Raw genomic sequence first — 16,012 nt, 5'->3', positions numbered from 1 at the left:
TAATAAAGAAAAAACCCCAAATAAAATAAAGAAAACCCCCTAACCATCGAGAGAGAGAAAGAGAGTATGAAGCTCACCCTGCCGTCGATGGTGAAGTAATGGTGTTCACAGAGGGAAGACGATGGTGGGGCTGTGGTCGATGGTGTTCACACAAGCAAGACACGAGAAGCATCATGAAAGTAACCCTAATGCCACATTTTTATGTGGTATATGGGTAATTAACGGGGTAAGATGATGAAAAAACTCTCATCCCGCTCTTTTCTACGGGAAGGAGCTTGTTTCTCCTTCCTGAAATCTCAGTCCTGAATCACTGTAAAGATGTGAAGGAGTTTTATTTAAGGCTTTCAAACTCCTTACCATCTAGAAAACGTGACCTAAAAAATGTCATTTGCAAAAAAGCCACAACTTATCAGCTATATGTGTGTGTGCAGGCACGTGCATTTGTGTGAATTATCTCCTCGAATCTCATTCGGTTCATGTGGACTAACTTGAATCCCTTTCGTTAGTGCTCGACATACATAGGCAATGATTTCATTTTATGATTATCTCTATTAAATGGTTGGCTTTAGAAAACAACTTTTATTTCACGCAACGATCTACATGCGACTTATTTTGTAAAAAAAATGGTTTACAAAACGATTCATAACTTATCTGCCATTTATAGAATACTGCCTAACATTTTGATTATTGCATTCATTTGCCCAATTTTTATGCAACTTGTACGAATCCATATAAAAGGCAAATCCTTTATGATACACCTCAGTTATTGATATGTACCCGCTGAAGATATAACAAGACATTTTTATTCTTTTCATACAAAATATCTCATCTTATGTCTAGGGATGGCACTGGACCGGGCGCCCCCTCTCAAAATTTTGCCCTTCATCCACACACCAGTTTTGATTTTAACTTTCATCTTATGTCTAGGAGAAATCGCATACGAGACTGGAGACAACGTTGTCAGCCGTGTAAAATGGCTGACCCTTCTAAAGCTTATTAACCAAAAATTTCAAGACCAGTTGTTGATCAAGACCTTGTAAGTTCCGCTGGATAATGCAACATGTCCCTCTCATCTCTCTAATCTCATAGCATTTTAGGTTCATTTTTACTTGTTATGTTAGTTCTTTTTGCGGATGCACACAGCTCTGGATACAAGGTTGTCATTTTCAAAATATTTTTTAAAGGAAAAGAAAACCCTATATAATCAGATTCTTAGGGGTCATTTGTTTCATCCATTTACACACGAAAATGGGTGTTTTCTTATGAAACCCTTCATTTTCTTATGCAAGTGAAACAATCAGGTCAACTCCCTTTTTCTGTGAGATCCACAGTCATCATGTATTTCTTTTCACTTTGATCATGCATTTCGTATGAAATCCATACGCACCACCCTCCTGTGAATGGATTTACGAGGATATATTAGCAAAATTAGAAAAAAGAGGGTGATCTAGTCAAGTAGGCCGTATCAGAACATCAACCCAAGTCTATCCGAGAATCGGGCGCCCATGAAATCCGGTTCCCTAGAGACAGATGTTGACTTGGGAGAAATTCTAACCATGGTTAATCAGTGGGGTGCCTGCAGATCTGACTCGCGGTTAAGTGGTTTCCGTGAATCTATGATTCTGTGCCAATCAGGACGCGGTACGGTAGTGCAGCAGAGTTTAGAGAGAGAGTCTAGAGAGAGACAGATAGCAGCGCATACTCTCTCTCTCTCTCTCTCTAAAAATGGGGAAGAGTGTCTCGATTGAGGTGGAGGGTGGCAATTGAAGAGGCGTTATGCCACATGCAGGGAGGAGAGAGCTTTGCTTCTCATATAAAAACCTGCGGGACGTTGTTGGTGTAACGGTACTGTTTCCGGGAGTCTCGTCTTCACTCCTTGGCCTTCTCTTCTTCTTCTTCTTCTTCTTCTTCTTCCTTGAATTCCTTCCGTGGTCGGTGTTGGTATTCAGTGTAGAGAGAGAGAGTGAAAGATAGAGAGAGAATAGATAATGGCATGGGGTGGTGGGGAGAGACAGAAGGGCACTGGTTGTGGGGATAGTTTGGCTTCTGAGGGCGTTAACTTTGTTGGAGGGATGAATGGTAAACGTTCTTCCCTTCTGAAGTTTGTGTTTATGTGTGGTTCATTCATGGGTTTTGATTGCTGACGTTGAGATGGGTGTTGTTTGTTTAGTTGGGTTGTTTCTTGATTGTTTGTAGTTTTGTGGGGGTGTGGAAGTTTTGTTGGTTATTGTTTCCCACTGTAATCTATGTATCCTGTTTTCTTCTGTTCTCCTGGTTTTTCTGATAGGCATTTACTGTTTATTATTTGGGCTCTGTTCGATGTTCACAGGAGTAGCATTTCTCACCCTTCTTTTGTCTTTGTTTGTTGGAGGGTGTTCTTGTATGCATTTTCTGGGTTTTTATCTGGTTATTGGAAAAGAAGTGCCACCAGAATCACTACTTTTTTGGGGGTCCTTATAACTCTGTCATGGTTGCATTGTTGGACTTTATCAAGTTTCCTTTTCATGGGTGGCATTGTTGCTGCTTTTGTTGTTGAATGCTGGTGAGGCTATCCTGTTGGTAGCTTAGATTTTGATTTCAGAAGGATTATGAAAATATGTGTTTTCTACAAATTTTCCATCTAATTTGGTTTTCCTACTTATTTTCTCAGAACTATTTTGTTTAAAATTATTAATATATATTCCTTATGCCACCGAGGGCGTATGAACTTATGTCTCTTTTGCTTAAATAATGGTACAGTGAGAACATGCGTTCTTGTCATTTATTTTTAAAATTTTCTCTCATCAATTTTCTTTTTTCATTCAAGTGATTCGAAGTAGTAATGCATATGATTTTTTACATGCAGATGATGTTCTTTACAGTGAGCTTTGGCATGCCTGTGCTGGTCCCCTTGTTTCCATGCCAAAGGTTGGGGACCTGGTCTATTATTTCCCTCAAGGACACATGGAGCAGGTACTCTGTTCACTGGTAGATATTTGTCTATGTTAACTTTTCTTTTAGGTATACAAAAGGCAGAGGATTTTGACAGAATCTGATTCTTGATCTTGCTATTGCCATGTTTTTTCTTACTTTTATGCGTATGCTTGTTGCCCTTCTTGTTTGATCACATTTGTAGCCCATTTTTACACTTTTGTTTCTTTTTCCCTGTTTCTTGATATTTACAGCTAGAGGCTTCTACAAACCAGGGAACAGAGACGCAGTTACCAAAATATGATTTACCTTCCCGAATTCTCTGCAGAGTGATGGATATCAGGCTATTGGTCTCTCTCTCTCTCTCCATCTATCTGTGGTTATTTTCAAACAATGGCTGGACGTTTTGCATGCTTGGCTGCATGCGTGCATAGAAGGATTCACACATAGCACACATGCTTGTACATTATGGTCTTGAAGCTGGTTTAAGTGGATGTATCTGCATGAATGCTTTTGAGCACACACAGTGTGCATGTGCACCTAATTAGTCACAGCCTGTAGTTGGTTTTGCTCCAAAGTTTTTAATTTGTGGAGAAATTCTATTTATGCTTGTTCTTTCTCTTCTTTTTCAATTTCTTGGTGTTGAGTGTGGGTGGTGCAGCTTCAGCATTGCAAATTATGCTTGCTGATTGGAAATGTTCTTTGCAGGCTGAAGCAGACACTGATGAGGTGTACTCACATTTCACATTGATGCCAGAGCCAGAGGTGAGCATTTGTATAGAATATTGTGTTTTTATGTATCTGAATTTCTAACTGATTGTATTTGGTGGTTGTTTCATATAACAGAAAGATGGATTTGTGAAAGAAGAGACTGAAAAGCCACTACCTGCTAGGCCACGCATATACAGTTTCTGCAAGACATTGACTGCCTCAGACACGAGCACACATGGTGGATTCTCTGTCTTGAGACGGCACGCTGATGAATGTCTTCCTCCACTGGTAGTTTTTTTTTTATCGAGGTTACTTGAGCTAGTTTGTTCTATTCTCTCATTCATCCTCATATCATCATGCCCATTGAGATAATCGATTATGTTGAGGCCTTACTCAATTGTCAAGATGAGTAAGGTGAACACTAGACATGCATTTCATGTTAAGTACCTAGTTTTTGAAACCAAAGGAATTTTTGCAACCCATGATTTTCCACTGTTTTTGATAAGACCTCAGCTTTTTCTTTTGTTTTTTTTGATGGGGTTTGGAGGGGTTGTTATGGTGGTATTCCTTGAGGTATTGCAACTGTTGTTCTGGGTTTAACTCAGTCCATCATGAGTTATAGCTTGTTGACATTATATAAATGGCAATTCTAACATCCTAAAACATTGCCCTTACAGGACATGTCTCAGCAACCTCCAGCCCAGGAGCTTGTAACAAAGGATCTGCATGGCATTGAGTGGCGATTTCGTCACATATTCAGGGGTAAAACATGAATCTAAATCTGGTTCAGCAGTTTTATTTCCAAATCAGCTTGCTTGTACAATATGTGCAATTTTGGGCACGTTCATGTAAAAGTTTAAAAGAAATTTGTGCTTGTGGTAGACCTGGTGCTTGAGTTTCCGATCTGTAATATGGATAGACTATGGCCACCGTGGCAATTTTTTTTTTTTGCATTTGTTCACATCTTAATATGCATCTCAGATACCTTATCACTTCCATGTTGATGTGCTTGCATGCGTATTCATCTTGTCTTTGTCTGCTTTAGCATGTACTGAATTGTTCCCTTTGGTGTTTGTTCAGTCTAACTCAGACTAGGTCAACTTTGGCTTGAATCTAAAATAAAATTTGGTGGCATGTTATATCGCTTGCACAATAAGTTGATGATCTATGTGTCCTGGACTGGTCATCCATCAGGCTCAAGAGGTGCCCTGCTTCAAGGCACTGTGGAGTTTAATTCAGAGACGTCGGTCCTTCAACTTTGTGAATTGGTGTCTATAGAGACCTAGTGGTGCCTCTGAGCATTTGATTTCTATTGATAGAATTTTATGAAGACAGGCAGTTTTTTATGTTTGCGATCGTTTGATGCATGTCATAGCCTCCCATACTGATACTCTAATGATATCTCATGATATGGGTTTACCAGCTCCTCTCTATCTTGGCATTCCAGTTTAAGGAATACAAAGTTGTGGAGATCTGAAAACATGGTTATTGTCAATGATGTTATTTTCAATTTCCAGGCCAGCCAAGGCGCCACCTGCTTACCAGTGGTTGGAGTGCATTTGTGAGTGCTAAAAGGCTGGTTGCTGGGGATGCATTTATTTTCATTAGGTCAGTTTAGCAATCTAGTTTCATCAATGGAATTAATTTTCCTTGTATTACAGTGCTAAGAACTGTTTATCTTTTGCAGAGGCGAAAACGGGGACCTCAGTGTTGGGGTCAGACATGCATTACGGCAACAGGCCACCTCTTCTTCTGTCATATCAAGTCACAACATGCACCTTGGTGTACTTGCAACTGCATCCCATGCAATTGCTGCTGGAACCATTTTCAGTGTCTTTTACAAGCCTAGGTAAGTGGTGTCAGATATGTGGCATCATGTTTAGGTAAATTACACTGCTGCTTATCTAGGTTCATAAAACTTTAATTGGCTTTAGATTGGTGGTAACATATGTCTACTTAATTAAGTTCTGAGAACTTTAATCAATCTTGTGAAACCAGCATGCAGTTGTACAGATAACATGCAACCAATCATGGTGTCTTTTTTTCTTCTTTCATTTTAAAAACTGAGCACACAGAGACAGTTATATTTGATTTCACTTGGGGGCATAACGTATTCTATCTAATGTGATGGCTGGGTGTTGTTTTGACAAAATATTCCTAGTTTTAGTATGAAAGTTCACCCAATGTCCATTTCTAAGAATTTGTGTCTTGCTACACACACATAAGCCTTTTCTTTATTAGGTTCCTCTTAGTCCAATGTAATGACAGATCATTGTTTTGATAAGATATTCATATTCCTATGTAACTTCACCTGGATCCCATTGCCTTAGAGTTCATGCCTTATTCAATGCAAAAGCAAAGACAAAGTAAAGTGAAGGTTAAGACAAAAAGAATGAGATGTCACAGAGGATCCTGTTCCTTTGAAAACATGATGCACATCTCTGTATGTTGGAACTGGATGATGTCTTTTGTGCCAAGAATTATCTCCCTCTTTGATATTGAGAGGTCAAACACAGCTCTGAATGTACTATTTTCAAAACATGTAGGCATATTAAAGACTTTTTTTCTTTGTCACATGGAATGTGGTATATCTTGACAGGATGAGCCCTGCTGAATTTGTAATACCATACGGAAAATATGTAGAATCCATGAGAAATGCCTACTCCATTGGAATGAGGTTCAGAATGAGGTTTGAAGGTGAAGATGCTCAAGAGCGGAGGTGCAAAACGCATTTTATTCAAACTTAAAATTTTGATGCTTTTCAACTCATTAACGCATGTTTCATAAAGCAGGTTTACTGGCACCATAATTGGCATTGGAGATACTGATCCGATTCGGTGGCCAGGGTCAAAATGGCGATTTCTTAAGGCTCTCTCTCTCTCTCTCTCTCTCTCTCTCTCTCTCTCTCTCTCTCTCTCTCTCTCTCTCTCTCTCTTTCTCTCTCTCTCTCTCTCAGAGCATATATGGCTAGTCATGATCTGATGGGAATTTTCTTCTTTGGTGCAGGTACAATGGGATGAAACATCTGCCATAGCTCGCCCAGACACAGTTTCTCCTTGGAACATTGAGCCTTCTTTTGCCTCCAATACATTTAACCCTCTGCCAATTCCAGGACCCAAGAAGCCTCGTTTGAATGTAACTTCTTCAGCTGATGATCTTTCTGCCCTTGGTAATGATGGTGAGTTTGTTGCCACTCTTTGATAAGCCGATCTAGTGGCAGATGCGTATTGTTGAATAGTCAATTTCTGGAGTTAGCTTTTCAATTTTCATGCATGTCTAATCTAAAACCTTATGTTAGTAGTAATCCTTTTTAATAGGATTGGTGTTCCTTGCATGTCCTTCGTACAGTATTATGTATATTTGCCCATAAGAAAAAATGAAGAAACTCGGTTTTGTGTGGTTTCACCTTTTTGAAATGTATCATTTCATTATTTCTGCAAACTTGCTGAGCTTTTTTCATTCAAAGAATTGTGTTACCAATCATATTGTAATATTAATCAATGTCATTATCATTGCTGGTATATTATTTTTAGTTCTCTTTGTTGCTGATGCTTTTTCATGTATTACAAGTTAACTCAGTCAAAATGCATATCATGTTTCTGGAAAAGTGGGCCTTGATTTTTTCATGTGTGTTTGCCATGTTTTAGGAATGTCCCCAGCTGAAGGTTATCAAACAGCCTTGCAAGGTCATGAAATGGTGACCTTAGGCCGCTGTTTCAAGGGCCACAATGCTCATGATACAACACAGAAGCTGTTTCCATGGTCTTTGGGAGCAGAAAGCCAAGAAATTGATATTAATGAGAGCCAGAAGGAGGTTGACCTAGACAACCGGGTTCCTTTGGGTCACGATCCTAATAACTTGGGCACCTTTCCTGGTGAATGCTATCATCCAGTTTCTGCAAATATTCCAGAGCTTGCTGGTTTAAATTCCACATCAAGCCCATGTATGGGATCATTCTCCCAATGTCCAGGAGATTCAAGCTTGAAGAGGCCTATGCGATCAGGCGAGGTAGGATTTATAAACAGAGATGTGAACCCAGCCAGAGATCCAAGTGATGGAGGAAACTTGGGGCAACTTTTATTGTCTTCACATTATGAATGTGGTTCTGTGCCCATTGTTAAATTGAATAGTAAAGGCTTTGACAAGTGGAAGGGAAGCACCTCTATAGATGATTCACCAGCGCGATCAGTTGGGTCCAGTACAGTAAAGCTTTTTGGCCAAACATTGGTAGGCTCTCGAGATTTGTTTGGTAAGGTGGCAAGGTCAGAGCTGGCTTCCCCTTGCTTTGGTGCCACTGCTGAAACTCTGAGAACTAGAACAGTGCCTCCATCAGCAGTGCACTTGCCTGCTTCAGACCTTGACCAGTTTTCAGAACGGTCAAAATTGACAAAGTCAGTGGACAGTTGGAAAAATCCCAGAAGTTTGGTTAGGAGCTTCACCAAGGTAAAATTCTTGACTCGATTTGTCATAGGAGCCATGGATAACCTTTCCTTTCATCTGAATTCCATAAATGAGTGTGTCCTCCTTGAGTTGGCCAGATAATTCCTGCTATCCCTTTTATCATGAATTTGATTGGTGACTCTCTTGGTGGTCTTATTTGTTCATATGTCTATTGTTTCTTTTGACAGGTTCACAAGCAGGGTAGTGCTCTTGGAAGATCTGTGGATCTCACGAAGTTTGATGGTTATAAGGAGCTTCTCCTGAAACTTGATCACATGTTCAACTTTAATGGGGATTTGGTTGATCCTAGCAAAGGGTGGCAGGTTGTGTATACCGATAATGAAGGGGACATGATGCTGGTTGGAGATGACCCATGGCCGTAAGTTTTTACTCTGTTTTCTTTCATGCTCTCTAGACTTTTTCAGAGAGGGTCACACAAACAATCGAGTTTGTCATCTCAGGCTAAGGTGGTGCTTCCTTTATTTCTTTCTACTCTGTCTTAGAGAAGAACTAGAAATTGATAAAATTATTAAATTTGAAGTTTACAGTGATGTTGAATCAGGTTCGTTTATCAATAAATTTATATTGGCTAATCCCCTAGTTATCAGACAGCAACCAAAGACCCAGAGCTCTTGGTAGCTTGACCCAGTTCATTCATGGTCTGGTATAACATCTGATGTATGCTCCCATGTGGGACACATCTTCTAATTCCTTACCATAGGTCATCCCATGCCATACTTGAGTCCTCTGAGCTTCTGAATTATTGGTGTGTTTGCCTGCAGTATCATACTTGAGTCCTCTGGCTAATCCCCTAGTTATCAGACAGCAACCAAAGACCCAGAGCTCTTGGTAGCTTGACCCAGTTCATTCATGGTCTGGTATAACATCTGATGTATGCTCCCATGTGGGACATATCTTCTAATTCCTTACCATAGGTCATTCCATGCCATACTTGAGTCCTCTGAGCTTCTGAATTATTGGTGTGTTCGCCTGCAGTATCATTTTCCTAAGGGCATGTTTGGAAGTGAGAAGGATGTAGGAAAAGTGATTCAAAGTGAAAAATCTGTACGGTTTTTCTGACGTTTCCAAACTAGAGAAAATTTCTCTCTGAGAGAATTTTTCTAAAAAGTACACTTTTTGATAGGAAACATTCCTCCCGGGGGCGGAGAAATATTTCCAAGAAAATTTTGTAAGCTTTCTCTCTATCTCACCACCATCACCACCCGTGGTCATCCATCTCACCACTACCAACACCAATACCATCATCACCATCACCACCACTCAACATCACCTACCTGCCGCCTGTTAGGAAAACCGTAAGCAAGAAACAACTGATGGAAACAATAAACAAGAATGATCAAACCAAATACAACAAGAACACACAGATTTACGTGGAAAAACCTCCCCTCAAATATGAGAGAGAGTAAAAAAAAAAACCACGGCCGCCCAGAGAAAAACTTTATTGCTCTTTTTCGACTGTTACAAGAGAGAAAGATAAAAAAAAATTTATAAGGCAAGGGCGATAACCCTAAACCTAAACAAGTCGGGTATAATCCATAAGAAACCGGGTCTCAAACATAAGCCCCAAAAAAATTTTCTTCCACGGGGCGCTGCCCCCACGACCCCCCCGCCAAAGGCGCCCCCCCCTGGACCCCCGCCCTCTGAATGAGCAGCGGGACCCGCACCGGAGGGAGCCCCCGGACCCCCCTTCCTGCAAGGGCAAAAATTCTGAATCAGGCTCCACAACTCATCACCGCCCTCCCCACGATTTTTCACCATCTGTCACCACCACCCCTACCACCCACCTCGCGGATAACCGCACCGGAGAAGCTCCACCACCACCACCACCACCATCACCCACCTCCCAAAAAACCATCCTCCCCACCATCCATTACCACCATTTATCACCACCCACCATCACCCACCTGGAAAACGGCATCGAAGAAGCTCTACCACCACCCCACGATGATCTTTCATGACCACCATCACCACCACCTACCTCCCAAAAAAACGTGCCGGAGAAGCTCCACCACCACCACCTCTCATTTTTTTAAGATTTTCCATTTTATTTTTCTCATGCTACCCAAACAAGTGAAAATTTTTCATTTTTAGAAAATATATCATATCAAAACTTCTCATAGGCAAAATTTTATTTTTCTATAAGAGTTTTTATTGCTTCCAAACGTGCTCTAAAGCTTTACATTATTTTTATGCTAAGTTGAGATGTTTTATCATTAGCAGTTGAAGGCACTATTCGAGTGAAACTGTTATAAGGTTTTTGCTGTTTTCCTCTTTGCTATCTATGTTTTTGTTGTTAAATAATGCCATAAAAGCAGGGAATTTTGTGTAATGGTTCAAAAAATCTCGATCCACACTCGTGAGGAAGTGCAGAACATGAAGCCACGTGCTCAGAATCCAAGTTGTAGTGAGGGGTCGGATGAACTGGCCTCTAAGAAGACACAATCTAGCTCTGATACTAAGAGTTCCTAGCTTCATATTATTCAACACTGCTATTCTAGTATTGGATACTCGCCTTTTGTGTTCAAGGTTGTGCAGTAGCTGTAAGATGAGGTTTCTGGCTTCTTTGGCAGACGGTTTTGGTTGCCTTGCTAGTTGGAACTGCAGCTCCAATTTTTCAGCATATTGGAAGGGAGATGGTGCAACAGCTTGCTCCAAATCCCAGTTTTGCTTCAGTCGACCTACTATTGCATATGTTAGTTCCCATACAAGGGAAATCTTTGTAAATTGCTGAGAGTGCCACTGTATAGGTTATATGATAAATATATGAAAATGGTATACATAGGCATGAATATATGTTTTCAGTTCCATTTTCTTCTGTTGTTTATACATAGTCTGAATAATTTTTGTTCATGTGTCTGTATATATGAAGAAAAGTATTTGATTTCATTTACTCTATTGATTTTTTATTGATCTTGGATGTGTAATGGTATTCTTATGAATATTAATTGATAAAAAATACAGTCCAATTTGAGGCCTTTCATCGTATTCAGTATTTGATTATTATCAATTTAACATGCATGCAAATGTTGCCTCCATAAGAGGGGTAGCTCTGCGCAGTACTAGTTTGATGCTAGAGGTCTGTATGTCTCTCTGATGATTAGAAAAAGGGACTACATTTGGTCATGTGAACATGTCATTACCTACAAATAAGTTTTCTTATTTCCTTTTTTTTTGTTTTTCATGAAACTAACATTACAGATGTGATTTACATGTTTAGGTTAGTGGGAAACAGCTTTTATATAGTTAGACTATGACACATAGGCAGGTTTTTATAAGACTATGTATGCTAATTTCCCAAGTCATAAAATAGTGTTTTTCTATGTCACATAGGTGAGGGTGCAGGTGGGGATGCGGCATTTTAAAAAAGTTTGAGTATGGGGAGGGTATATTAATTTTTAACAGTTTTAAGTTAACACTAATGAAATAAAAACAATTATCATATTATCAATTCATCATGCAATAAATTAAATTAATAATCTATAATTGCTATTCCTCATCAATAAAAAATAACACTACACTGGTGTGGAGGTGCATATATAACTGAAATTCATTAGGGTTAACTGAATCTATTTTTTGATAGAAATGGACCTCAGTGTGGTTGACTTCATCTGACACAAAGGAAGCCGTATCCAAGTGTTGCACCTGCATGGGTGCGAGTGCTGTGCCCTGTTAGAAGAGTCATGTTACATAGGTGTTAGTCATGTTACATAGGTGTTTCATAAAAAAACGTCATCCAAAAGCTATCTCCCACTATTTTGAACATGTTGAATCCATCCATGAGGTCAGGTTGGATCAAAACAACCTGCACCACAGGGATTCAGAGGTATTTGTATGTAATGGTGCCATTACCAAATGTTGTCCCTTTGAAAAAAAAAACAAGATATGCATACTATGCAAGACCTTGGAACACTCCCACAAACACTTTTGTTAACCAAGTGTCACTCCCATCATCTGCTGGTTCTTTTCAAGGTGTCATGGTTTGGTTCAAATCCCAAAGAGGGTCTTACCAAAGGAGGGAATTACGCTGCTAAGGCTAGTGCACTATAGATATCTATTGACTGTTCATAGGGGACTGGGATTGAAGCTAGAATGAGACTTATGGTTTTCTCTATTAAATGTATCAGCACTTTTTTCATCCTCCGTAGTCTCTCAGTAGTGTTAAACAGTGGCACAGTAATGCCTTTTGAATTAGGGCACTTGTACGACAGGCTTTCATAGATAAAAAAAAATCAAAGAAAGAAGCTCTAGCAAGCACAGTTGCCCTGCAAAAGTCACTATCAAACTTTTTTTTTTCTGATGAAGACCATCAAACTAGTTGCGCCTACTTTAGTGAAAGAGGCTTGCGGACTCACAAGAGTCCATCACCATCAACTCATCAGAGCAATTCTGTTGGGGAATGACAATGGTGGTATGTGAACCTAAGATCCTTTGGTTTTGTAGCAATGAACTTGTCAACTTGGTAACTGTTTCATGTTCAAACTCATGTTGCCATGAGCGAGGCTGGTAAAAGAGCTGAATGAACCGAACAGTGGTTGTTCTGGCTGGGCTCTTTTACAGGGAACCATTGGTCCAGCTTGGCTTGTCCGGCTTATGCAAGCTGAGCCGAACTCAAGCTCATATGTGCTTGAGCCTGATTGTTCATAAGAGATCGCTTTTTAGAAGTCCATAGTGCAAATGGAACCCCGGACCTATTGGTTCCAAACATACTCATCCAAGCAATTGAGCTACCATATACTTTTTAACATGATACAAACACCCTTTGATTGTGCTCAGCTTGATTATGCTATACAAGCTGCTCGTGGCTCTGCTAATCAAGCCAACTTGACGATTAGGAATGAGTTTCAGACGAGCCAAACCGAGATGAGCCATGAGCTGATTGGTTTATTTACCAGACCTAGTTTTTAGGCATGCCAGTGACTTCCCTAAAGTTTGGCAAGGACTTGGACAACTAGTTCATTCAACCTGAGCTCTAAGTAAATCGACTTGTGCTCAGTTGAACATTGTGTGGGGCTGATTTAGCAGAGTATGAATGGACCCAGTGAACTCATGCAACTTGCTTCGGGTTTTTTCTTGGCATTGGTTCACTTGTTCAATTTCAGATTTTTTATGAGCTTTCCTTTTCGTCCTTGCTGGTAATTCATTCCCTTGAATGTGACTAGTGTTTCATTAAAGGCGTCAACGTCAGATATCAAGTTACCAAGACTCTTTCTCGTGTATTATTCCAAAGTCTTTATTGTCATTTACTCTCTCTCTCTCTCTCATGATAAAAATGAAGAAGAAAATTTTAATTGGTACAGTTCAAAAGTCAACTACTATTGAAAATTGGGTTTTAATGACAGCTTCTTTTGTGGTGAGGTTCTATGACTGACTCAAGTTTGGTCATGATGAAGTGACCTGAATTTGGCCTATACTTTGGTACCAAGCCTTTTTCACTCACAATGAATATACTGAGTCTTTGCAGAGTCCAGGACTCAGTAGCAGAGAGTATTAGGTCATTGCAGACTGCAGGACTGACTCGTAGAGTGAAAATGGATCGAGTCGGTATCCAAGTTTGATCCACAAATACTGGATTCTGATGGACTATAGGTGGATGTGATAACTCGGGGGTCGGGTTGGGCAGGATATAGTTACTGGACTTGGACTCATGTTGGCTGCCCCGAACACCTAAACCTGCAATGTGGATGGTTTTGTATTTTATTACGGTTGGGTCCAACGAGGCACTATCGTTTGATATGGATCTAGTTTTGGACCCAGCACTCATCTGGAGTCTGATGAGGATCCATCAAGATTGGTCATAGGTTTATGAAATTAAGTCTGGAGGACTCATTCAACTGGTGCAAGTAGATCCAGATTGCAACCTGAAGAGCCTCTTTTTTTTTCCATTCCCAAGTCAGATATCCAGTGGATATTGTGACAGATCCACAACCAGGTCAGGGTACCCAATCAAGGTCGGGTCCAAAAAAAAAATGCAGATTACAACAACCTGGCCCTATAAGGTGTGCTGATCCGGGTCTTAAGCCCGACTCATCAAGAGACTTGGAAGTCCCACCTTTTTGTAGCTTTCCAAACATCAAAACTGTCCAAGATAACTTGCTGGATTTAATCCAATCAAAGGCTCCAACTGAAAGTTTCGGACCAAGGGAGCCCAACCCAGCACCAGACTATTTGAACCGATTCATGGGTCCCAGTAAGAAAGTACCCCATCATGCCACCCGCTCAAATTGGAGGACCCTCCCTTTGCCCTTGGGAGACTCAAGGAATCTCATGAAAATTTGATACCTAAGTAACTATGCTCTCTTTGAGAGCCTTAAATTGGAAAATCCTCTCATGTTTGGGAGGAGTGGTATAGCCACTGCGAGTTGGAATTGGCAACCCCAACATCACATGTCAACACCATTCACAAGAGGATATTTTTGGCAACTCCATTCTTAACGCCATATGTTGGCAACGTAAATGTTTTTGGCTCAACCAATATTGTATTGTGGCTTGAATCGATTTTCCTAACTAACCTGATTCAGACTCAACCAACTCCAGCTGAATCAATCAACTTTTAACTAGCAGATGAAGTGTCAATAAAAATATTAAAATAATGTTAAAAATATTTCAAACTACTTAAAACTTTTTTTAGAGGAAACTGTTTTAAACCTTTTAAAAATTATTTTGAAAAAACAAATCAGCTTGTGAATTGATTTTGGGCTGGCCAATTTGCAACATTACTGACAACAACGGCAAAACCAAATTTTAGCAAGAGTAATGATTTTTTGAAAGATCGAGATTAGAAATTTTTTATTTTTCAGAGTTTTTGTTTTAGTAAATCAACGAAAATGATTTTTCGAAAAGAAAAAAGACAAATCGATACCCTTGAGCGTGTTAGCATAAAAATCTTCATTTTACACTAGATTGAATCCTCGCAAAGCTTTCAGAAAACCATATGCATTAAAAAGAAATAACGAGTTTATACAAAAATGAGATTTCCTGAGAAAACCCTTATACAAAATGCAAAACTTTAAACTGTATCCTGAATGCAGAACGCCATAAGAAACAGTAGGATCTTGAAGCCATCTTACAATCACGTAATCGCCCGTCTCGTAAACCTAATCATCACCTGTACTCATAAAATATGTCATTTTTATGAAAAACTGGTAGGTACGCAAGTAAGATAATATGAAACAAAAATTAAAGCAAAACATATTATTATAATTATGATAAGTAGTTTAATTCAGTCACAGGCTATAACTAGCATGAACAATTAACTAACACTGGATATAAGCATACACAATAAGCAAATCATAAATTTCAAAATGCACAACCAATCAATATTGTGAACATGATAATCTTTGTTTCGATATTAACTGGTCTGCGGATACGCACAAGGCACGAAATATAGAAACAACTTAGACTAATCCGATAGTTTATTATGCTATGTATTTTTTATACCTCGATTAGTTAGTTGAGTCTACTCCTAAGAGGATGATCAATGACAGAGAGAATTTCTCAAAGGTCACTCGTTCAAAGGATGTATCCAACTTCTACAGAAGTCTATGGGATCTACCACCTAGGATAATTTTTGGTAGTCTCGTTCTCTAACTCCGATTACTGGGGACACCGAGTCATTTGCCCGAGGGGTGGTTGTTAACAACCTATCCATCAGAATTTTTGTACCATCACACCTCTCCCTTGACGGAAAACAACAGGTGTGCATCGGGTTTTATTTAACTGCTGACCCATTTTACATGCTTTGGTCTTTAAACTCACTCGAGCATCTTGCCTGTGAAGGCGAATTATCACCATTTATGTGATTTTTATTTCATCATTGTGCCTTTGCACGTTGCGAGGTTATCATAAACCTCTCATCCAATCATCGTAGTAAAACATATCGTAAATGTCTAAAAGTACGACTACGATGAGAGGGGTATGAGTTTCTCAAAA

At 39.6% G+C, this 16,012-nt stretch overlaps 1 protein-coding gene across 1 annotated transcript; it reads left to right on the top strand.

Annotated features, from left to right (window-relative positions):
• The first annotated feature begins 1,744 nt into the window (after positions 1 to 1,744).
• LOC149820724 (auxin response factor 2A-like) lies at positions 1,745 to 10,969 on the top strand. Its single transcript, XM_089982027.1, has 14 exons — positions 1,745 to 2,079; positions 2,846 to 2,952; positions 3,165 to 3,260; positions 3,619 to 3,675; positions 3,757 to 3,909; positions 4,299 to 4,383; positions 5,139 to 5,229; positions 5,309 to 5,470; positions 6,221 to 6,340; positions 6,414 to 6,489; positions 6,628 to 6,799; positions 7,269 to 8,065; positions 8,251 to 8,441; positions 10,399 to 10,969. The coding sequence occupies exons 1-14, from the start codon at positions 1,989 to 1,991 to the stop codon at positions 10,550 to 10,552; spliced, it is 2,352 nt and encodes a 783-aa protein (XP_089838153.1). The 5' UTR covers positions 1,745 to 1,988; the 3' UTR covers positions 10,553 to 10,969.
• The last annotated feature ends 5,043 nt before the right edge of the window (positions 10,970 to 16,012 follow it).

The sequence above is a fragment of the Nuphar pumila genome, chromosome 12 (assembly GCF_984573655.1).
Source record: "Nuphar pumila chromosome 12, dmNupPumi1.hap1.1, whole genome shotgun sequence".
Classification (NCBI taxonomy): Eukaryota; Viridiplantae; Streptophyta; class Magnoliopsida; order Nymphaeales; family Nymphaeaceae; genus Nuphar; species Nuphar pumila.
The sequence above is the reverse complement of the archived record's forward strand: the minus strand, read 5'-3'. Positions and strand labels throughout refer to the sequence as shown.

Excerpts from the sequence above, each read along its gene's own strand:
- LOC149820724 (XM_089982027.1), top strand. The coding sequence starts at position 1,989 with ATGGCATGGGGTGGTGGGGAGAGACAGAAGGGCACTGGTTGTGGGGAT. Across the intron at positions 2,953-3,164 it reads CTCAAGGACACATGGAGCAG|CTAGAGGCTTCTACAAACCA; the intron begins GTACTCTGTTCA and ends TGATATTTACAG. Across the intron at positions 8,442-10,398 it reads GTTGGAGATGACCCATGGCC|GGAATTTTGTGTAATGGTTC; the intron begins GTAAGTTTTTAC and ends CCATAAAAGCAG.